This window comes from Cherax quadricarinatus, chromosome 5 (assembly GCF_038502225.1).
Source record: "Cherax quadricarinatus isolate ZL_2023a chromosome 5, ASM3850222v1, whole genome shotgun sequence".
NCBI classification, from domain to species: Eukaryota; Metazoa; Arthropoda; class Malacostraca; order Decapoda; family Parastacidae; genus Cherax; species Cherax quadricarinatus.
In genome coordinates, this window is record NC_091296.1 from 67,167,017 (window position 1) to 67,176,435 (window position 9,419).

General features: G+C 38.7%; 1 protein-coding gene across 2 annotated transcripts in view; it reads left to right on the forward strand.

Moving 5' to 3' along the window:
- LOC128685007 (salivary peroxidase/catechol oxidase-like) overlaps positions 1–8,850 on the forward strand; it is a 49,749-nt gene extending 40,899 nt beyond the window's left edge. For both annotated transcript variants that reach the window (XM_070103631.1, XM_070103639.1), the window contains exons 10-17: positions 196–382; positions 1,167–1,364; positions 1,538–1,685; positions 4,378–4,552; positions 5,164–5,316; positions 5,610–5,808; positions 7,530–7,635; positions 7,855–8,850. In XM_070103631.1, coding sequence (XP_069959732.1) covers positions 196–382; positions 1,167–1,364; positions 1,538–1,685; positions 4,378–4,552; positions 5,164–5,316; positions 5,610–5,808; positions 7,530–7,635; positions 7,855–7,936 — 1,248 coding nt within the window. In that variant the 3' untranslated portion in view covers positions 7,937–8,850. The remainder of the gene's footprint in view (positions 1–195; positions 383–1,166; positions 1,365–1,537; positions 1,686–4,377; positions 4,553–5,163; positions 5,317–5,609; positions 5,809–7,529; positions 7,636–7,854) is intronic.
- The last annotated feature ends 569 nt before the right edge of the window (positions 8,851–9,419 follow it).

Consider the following 9,419-nt stretch of genomic DNA (forward strand, 5'->3'; position numbering starts at 1 on the left):
TTATCCTATTACTTCATTTCTACATATTATAAAGGTGTACAATAATTGCAATAAATATACTAGTTTTATTATTGGTGGTAAATAACGTAAAATTAACCTATAATAATACAAAAGAACGTAAGGTAGTGAAATTCACTTTTTTATGAACATTTATGCACAATGTTGACACTAATCCAATATTTGTATTTGACACAGCTGAACCAAATAACACACTGGATAGACGGGTCTGTCATTTACGGCTCCACTGCTGACCAGATGCACAACTTAAGAGCATTAAGGAACGGACTCATGAAAATCTCTGGTAACAACCTTCTACCCATTAATAGCGACCAGAGCAGAAATTGCGCGGCTCGGATACGTGGAGCTCTGTGTTTCATGGCAGGTTCGTCACTTGTTCTCCTCCTTGAGAATAAATAATTTCGTTTTAATTGTGAGATGCAGAATCAGTGAAAAGATTTCTGTACTCTTTCCAGCAGTTATCAACACAACCTTTCAACCACTCCGGAAGACTGTTTCTTCATAACACTGTAATATTAATGTGATTATTATTATTATACTGTATCCCGCCTCCCTATTGCTGTTATTCACATCACTGTCTTTCCAACATTTTACTACAAAAACATAAAAAATTAGTGACCTGGCATACATATAAGATACAAGAAGAAAATATGATAATGGGATACATAGGATATTAACACCATTACTCTATTTTGAGATGTCTATATGTGGCAGTTTATTCATAACATCTTCGTAAAAAAATCAGAAGTCAATGCTCATCTCAAGGAAAATGAAGTTCTAAATGTTAATTTGATTTTCGAAAGAAAAAGAATACTAATGAAAAATTGTGGGTACTATTTACGCTTTACTTCCTAGTGCATTTATTTACCCAGTCAGTCAATAAAAGGACTCAAATCAATTTTAGGAATACCTCATAAACAACTCGGTTTTCATACCTGTGTTTCTGTTGACGTACAATTTAGTTTAAAATCTTATTCCGATTAAATTAACTTAGTACATTGTACAGTGATGCACCAGCACTGTATCAACAGATTGCACTCATATACACAAAACTGAGTTTCATTTTAATCGCCTAGAATATAGGACAAGAAATTAATCACCAATACTTTATTATAAAATTCCAAACAATAGCATTGCACCATTTATAGGTGACTCACGAGTGAACGAGCAGCCTGGCTTGACCGCCATTCACACCCTGTGGTTGAGACAACACAACCGTGTAGCAGAAGAACTTCAGAAACTGAACCCCCAGTGGTCGGACGAAGCTGTCTTCCAGGAGGCCCGCAGGATCATCGTTGCCCAGGAACAACACATTATTTTCAACGAGTGGCTCCCCATCATCATAGGTGAGTAGTGTTGGTCTACCTGCTTAATTTTGTTCAGAATAATTAAGCTAACCGACCGATGTCCACACGGTGAGCCATTCATACACAGAGTATTTTGTCACAGTTTCATGTTATCAGTGTACCACAAACAAGCCGCGAGAAGAAATAAGTATGAATATTCGTCTTACTTTCAGGAAAGGACTTTATGAGAACCTACGGTCTAAGTACACTTAGATCAGGCTTCAGCAACGACTACAACCCCAGCATCAATCCTAACATGAACAATGAATTCTCCGCAGCAGCCTTCAGGTTTGGACACAGCATGGTGCAAGGAACTATCCGGTGAGTAATCGCTCTCTCTCTCATTAATATACAGGGGATGAAAATCTTCAGCTCACAGTTCTCAGTGCGTCATCGGTATCTATGCAATGTTGCAACAGGAGAAATAAGAAGTTTTCTGAGTCGGGTAGCGTGGGTGACACCAGCCACAGCTTCTCTCATAGTATGAGAGGCACCTGTCCGTTTCCATACTGGTTCTGTATATGCTCCATTATGGGCCTGACGTACATGGTTTATAGTGTCGTGAAATACTCCTTACTTAGATGTCTTACAGCAGGTCTTAGATTTGCGTTAGCTGCAGCAGTTATTTGGTTGAAGTGCCTCACCTCACCTCTTTGAGTGAGGTTTGCAGCTTTTACCTCCCGAGCCTGTACTCCGTCTACGGTCATCCTTGCCGTTCCCCAAACTTCATAACTTTGCACTTACCAGGGTTAAATTGCAGTAGCCACTTGTCGGACCAGACCTGTTGCCTGTCCAGATTCATTTGTAGCCTTTCCTGGTTCACGTCTGCTTGTATTTTCCTCATTAGATTCACAATACTGCGAACAGATATCTTTCTGACTAACTCATCCGTCACATATGCAAGCAGTAGCAGCAGTCCTAGTAATGATCCCAGTGGAACCTCACTCGTCAGATCCACCCAATCCGACACTTCTTCACTCGTTGTTTCCTTTCCGTCGGGTATGCCTAGATCCACTGTAGTGCTTTCCCTGTTATTCCTTTGTGTTTGTGTTTGTTACTAGGTGTCAGAGGCACTTGTTGATAGGCACTTGGCTTGTTATGTTGTTTACTAGTAGCCAAAAACATATATCGATAGAGAGAATGTGCGTGTGTGTGTCCTACTAACTGCTAAGGTGAGCGGGGGCAGCAGGTACAAGGAAACATGCCCAACGTTTCACCCGTGCCGGGAATCTATCACGGACCCTTTCGAGATGTAGACACTTTGAACATTAAAATGGTATAAAATACCGACAGGTTGTTAGGTAAGACACATATGCAACAGTTAGGTATCTTTATTGTGAAACGTTTCGCCTACACAGTAGGCTTCTTCAGTCAAGTACAGGAAAGGTTGATAGAAGCAGAAGATACTTGAAGACGATGTAATCAGTCCATCACCCTTAAAGTTTTGAGGTGGTCAGTCCCTCAGTCTGGAGAAGAGCATTGTTCCATAGTATGAAACAATATGGAGAAGAAGTGACAGGATGGAGCTTTTATAGCCCCAAGAGGTGAGACGTAGGAGAGGTAAGAACTCAGATGTTGAGAGGTCCCTCTCAAATCCAGCCCCTCTCACTAGTGGTAGTTGTCGAAGTTGATTGCAGGTCTGTACCAAGATACCCTTGTGTTGCAGTGTCTGACAGATTGAACATTAAAATGGTATAAAATACCGACAGGTTGTTAGGTAAGACACATATGCAACAGTTAGGTATCTTTATTGTGAAACGTTTCGCCTACACAGTAGGCTTCTTCAGTCAAGTACAGGAAAGGTTGATAGAAGCAGAAGATACTTGAAGACGATGTAATCAGTCCATCACCCTTAAAGTTTTGAGGTGGTCAGTCCCTCAGTCTGGAGAAGAGCATTGTTCCATAGTATGAAACAATATGGAGAAGAAGTGACAGGATGGAGCTTTTATAGCCCCAAGAGGTGAGACGTAGGAGAGGTAAGAACTCAGATGTTGAGAGGTCCCTCTCAAATCCAGCCCCTCTCACTAGTGGTAGTTGTCGAAGTTGATTGCAGGTCTGTACCAAGATACCCTTGTGTTGCAGTGTCTGACAGATTGAACATTAAAATGGTATAAAATACCTGGATTTGAGAGGGACCTCTCAACATCTGAGTTCTTACCTCTCCTACGTCTCACCTCTTGGGGCTATAAAAGCTCCATCCTGTCACTTCTTCTCCATATTGTTTCATACTATGGAACAATGCTCTTCTCCAGACTGAGGGACTGACCACCTCAAAACTTTAAGGGTGATGGACTGATTACATCGTCTTCAAGTATCTTCTGCTTCTATCAACCTTTCCTGTACTTGACTGAAGAAGCCTACTGTGTAGGCGAAACGTTTCACAATAAAGATACCTAACTGTTGCATATGTGTCTTACCTAACAACCTGTCGGTATTTTATACCATTTTAATGTTCAATCTGTCAGACACTGCAACACAAGGGTATCTTGGTACAGACCTGCAATCAACTTCGACAACTACCACTAGTGAGAGGGGCTGGATTTGAGAGGGACCTCTCAACATCTGAGTTCTTACCTCTCCTACGTCTCACCTCTTGGGGCTATAAAAGCTCCATCCTGTCACTTCTTCTCCATATTGTTTCATACTATGGAACAATGCTCTTCTCCAGACTGAGGGACTGACCACCTCAAAACTTTAAGGGTGATGGACTGATTACATCGTCTTCAAGTATCTTCTGCTTCTATCAACCTTTCCTGTACTTGACTGAAGAAGCCTACTGTGTAGGCGAAACGTTTCACAATAAAGATACCTAACTGTTGCATATGTGTCTTACCTAACAACATGTAGACACTTTCAACGATATGAAATGTTTTAAGGAAAAAAATTTCCAGAAAGCTCCTTTTAGAAAACAGCTAATAAAAAAAATATATAGTTGAAAATATTAATTCCAATGTCAAGATACTATTGTATTGCACTTTTTTTTGGCACTGTATTTACTTTTTGCCACATGCAGATTGTTCACTCGGGATGGCGGTGTTGACACCGTCAGGCTCCGCGATCACTTTAACTCTCCTCATCTTATAGAGTTAGAGAATCGACTGGACGACCTTGTTCGAAGCTTCACCCAACATGTTTTACAGAAGCTTGACGCTTTCATCACACAGGACTTGTCGAACCATCTGTTCCAGGTGGGTAAAGTTAGTTTTAATGAAAGCAATTTATTTCCTTAGAAATTTGCAAGTAGACTGATAAAAAAGTTTTGAATTTAGAACATTTAGAGAACAATTTGTTTTATTTCAGAAAGTGTTGTATTTTCCATGAAATAAAAAAGTGACAGTTGTACAGGAACCAGGTGTTGACAGTACAGTGCTGTGAGGATCATATATGTTAGTCATACAGGAGCCACTGCTGTTAGTGTGTAGGGTGGTGAGGGGTCGTGGTACCTCGGCTCTGTAACAGTGTAGAGGTGAACAGAAATCCATATATTCTTGACCCACAAGGCCATTATAACTCAGGGATTATTATTAATCAGGATTAGTACTTAGTTAAATCAACGTAAGTGTTGGGCAAACACTTATCGTGAATCTTACTGTTATTCCGTATATTTAAATTTCTTTATTTTCTTTATTGCGTTTAATATTTTTCACCTATGGCTTCAGTTTCATTTTTATCTCTGCCTTCAGCATTTAATGCTGGTTGGTATCTGATAAAGCAGACTGATCTTTAATGGTGACACATGCTCAAACTTTACGTTGCTACCTCAACTAAGAGGATTATAATTACTCTTTGTTAATAACAGACTCCCAGGTTTAACTTTGGAATGGACCTAATGAGTCTGAACATTCAACGGGGCCGCGACCACGGCATCGCCACCTACAACAGCCTGAGAGAGAAGTGTGGTCTTCCGCGCGCCCGTACCTTCAACGACCTTACAGATCAGATCAGTCCTGAAGTAAGTTCTGCTTCGTGCTTTTTATGAATGCGTATTTCTTCTATGCATTATTCACCTTTTGCGCTCTTATCATATTACTGTGCTTGAGCTTCCATGTTTTCGCACTTCATTTCTACTAAAATTTAATATAATTTCTGTACATCACCCTATTAATATTTAACATTCCTGCCACTTTCCTGTATTTAAAATTATGTGCATATGCATTAATTACAGAGCGACATTTTGTATATGTCCCTAACATGCATTGCATGTTTAATACATCAACCTAACTCATGTTATCAATCACGAAACAGAACGTTCAAAAACTGGCCAGAGTTTATAAGAGCGTTGATGATATTGACTTCTTCGTGGGTGGAATCACTGAGAGGTCGGTCCCTGGCAGTCTCCTGGGCTGGACCTTCCTCTGTGTCGTGGGAGACCAGTTCGCCAGACTTAAGAAGGGAGATAGATACTTCTACGACCTCGGAGGACAACCAAGTTCCTTCAGCGAAGGTAAGATGTAGTAGTTTCCTTTAAGGTAAACATTTATAATACTTTACTGCTATCGCACCAGAACATGCTTCCCAAATTATCAGCACTCGTTAAGCTACATCTTTGACTTGTGATTCAGCTTGGCGTTGAAGGTTTATTTATACACATGCAATAAGATCACAGAAAACAGGTGATACCACAAGGAACTATATCATATAGTTCCTTGATAATGTGAGAAATCACGAATGCGCCTGGAATTTCACACACACACATATACATACAATATATATACAACACAATATATATACATACACATATACATGCACATATATATACAAGAAATCGCGAACAAGCGATTCAAGATGAAAAACAACCACAGAGGGAGTTGAATGATTGCTCCAGGTCTTTCGTGTTGCAATCAACATATCAGGAGCTTGCAGCGTGGCAGAAAATAGGATGAAATCAAGTAAACACGTTCAGGGTGAGCGTTTTTGCTCGTTTAGTGACCACACTATTCTTGTTTATTATTGCTACTCTCGTTGTTAACTAGTAGTGACCACACTATTGTTTTATTAATGCTACTCTCGTTGTTAACTAGTAGTGACCACACTACTCTTGTTTTATTAATGCTACTCTCGTTGTTAATTAGTAGTGACCACACTACTCTTGTTTTATTAATGCTACTCTCGTTGTTAACTAGTAGTGACCACATTACTCTTGTTTTATTAATGCTACTCTCGTTGTTAATTAGTAGTGACCACACTACTCTTGTTTTATTAATGCTACTCTCGTTGTTAACTAGTGACCACACTGCTTTTGTTTTATTACTGCTACTGTCGTTGTTAACTAGTAGTAACCACACTACTCTTGTTTTATTAATGCTACTCTCGTTGTTAATTAGTAGTGACCACATTACTCTTGTTTTATTAATGCTATTCTCGTTGTTAACTAGTGACCACACTGCTTTTGTTTTATTACTGCCACTGTCGTTGTTAACTAGTAGTAACCACACTACTCTTGTTTTATTAATGCTATTCTCGTTGTTAACTAGTAGTGACAACATTACTCTTGTTTTATTAATGCTACTGTCGTTGTTAACTAGTAGTGACCACATTACTCTTGTTTTATTAATGCTACTCTCGTTGTTAACTAGTAGTGACCACATTACTCTTGTTTTATGAATGCTACTCTCGTTGTTAACTAGTAGTGACCACATTACTCTTGTTTTATTAATGCTACTCTCGTTGTTAACTAGTAGTGACCACATTACTCTTGTTTTATTAATGCTATTCTCGTTGTTAACTAGTAGTGACCACATTACTCTTGTTTTATTAATGCTACTCTCGTTGTTAACTAGTAGTGACCACATTACTCTTGTTTTATTAATGCTACTCTCGTTGTTAACTAGTAGTGACCACATTACTCTTGTTTTATTAATGCTACTCTCGTTGTTAACTAGTAGTGACCACATTACTCTTGTTTTATTAATGCTACTCTCGTTGTTAACTAGTAGTGACCACATTACTCTTGTTTTATTAATGCTACTCTCGTTGTTAACTAGTAGTGACCACATTACTCTTGTTTTATTAATGCTACTCTCGTTGTTAATTAGTAGTGACCACACTACTCTTGTTTTATTAATGCTATTCTCGTTGTTAACTAGTAGTGACCACATTACTCTTGTTTTATTAATGCTACTCTCGTTGTTAATTAGTAGTGACCACATTACTCTTGTTTTACAGCTCAGTTGCAGCAGATCCGTCGCTCCTCTTGGGCCAGGATCATATGTGACAACTCTGACGTTGGCGCCGTCCAGCCACTAGCTTTCAGACAGACCAACAACAGATTGTAAGTCAAGTGTAGCTAGCTTTGTTGAAGGGGCCACCCACCATGGTCATGTCCAGATCAAAACTTATTGAATATAACAGGAAGATGTGCACAATATTTTGATTGGTCATATTTTCATATAATGTATAGCAAGGAGTTTATAAATACATTTCATAAATATCCTTTGTTAAACCTTTTATTATACATTTTTTTGCTCTGTTTATTAATGTTTTCTTGCAGTAACCGACCAGTGCCGTGCAACAGTCCCATCATCTCACGACCACACTGGACGCCTTGGCGCGGGGAGAGAGCTGCTGCTTAGTTCTGATATCGGTAGTTTTAATATCAGATTTTGAAAGGGCGGTCTGGTAAGCCAAATGAAGGCTTCGGTCAGATGACCTAAAGCTTCAGTGGCGGGTAACCATACTACTGAGATCCACTTCTGGAAACAGTTTTCCTGTTTCCTGACAAATCTTACCTAACCTAGCTCTTATGTGTCCTAGCTCCTGGCTCCTCTGAAGGTTCCCTGCTACCAGTTCATCTGATGGTTTTTAAATTCTTTCATGGTCTCTTCCTAGCTTCGCTGGTGATCATAATTCCTTATTCGTTGCATGGTTACTTTACTCCCCTAGACTGTCTTCCTCTGGTATTAATTTCTCCTGGCTCCTTTGATGGCTCCTGGCTTCTCTGACAGTTTTAGTTCTTGATTCAGAGGAACTAGGACCTAGCTCCTATCATAGTTCCTCTCTCTCTTAGTTGTTTTTCATTGTTATTACTGCCTTAGTGCCTAGTAAATTGTTTATCCAGACCTCATCCTCGAAGTGTTATAAAATGAATTACAGAGATCACACAATATCTTTATTAGACCACACTGGGTAAATAGTTATATCTTTGGCTATTTATAAATTGCATTTATTCCAGTATTACATAATATTCGTGTCAAGTTGGTGAAAATGTGAATATACTCTCAAGATCGTAGATATCTTTAGTAACCAAGTGATATAATGAAGTAATTTTCCATCTCTTGTTGCCTTTGTTTAGACCTCTCTTAAGGGTTGTATTTATAGAATGTGTAATAAACAGTGCATGTTATGTAGCTGTCCTTGCTATTTTGTTCTGCTTATTGCAATTGATTAGTTATTCGACACTATGTGTAAATAGGTACTGAGTGATATGATTACAGTAGTAAATACCTCATACCTTAATTTTACATCGTAATAAATAGAAAATACTTAATTTCTGCTGATTTTTTCATAATCATAATTGTCTCAACTGGAGACATTTTTTTTAAACACTCAAAGAAATTGCGATTTTATTTGTTGTTTCCTCATTGACATTCACTGCAGATGGAAAGTATATTGTCGATGTAAAAGCTACGTCTGGTCGGCTTCCAACCATTAATACCGACGAATACACTTTACTGAAAGGAAGGTTCGGATTTGTGGAAAATATTATGTTTAACTTAACATATCCCAGGAATCTTTTAATGAGATTAAACATTGGGTTAACTTCACTCAACATTCTTGTGCTCTCTGTTACAAGATGTGAACACCATAAATGGAGTTATATTCAATAATAGTCGCAACAGAGAGCGAACGAACTAAAATGAGGAAACATAATATTCAGTCACAAATAATTCGCTCACTATGGCTAAATTTAAGGATTCTCTATATATCAAAAACTACGACAATGAGACGATGCCAAGACCACAGTGCTCTGATAAGTCATGGTCAATATCACGGAGTTAAGGACGTGCTAAACACAATCATAATAGCAATAACTTGCATAACTCATCTAAGTCTGTA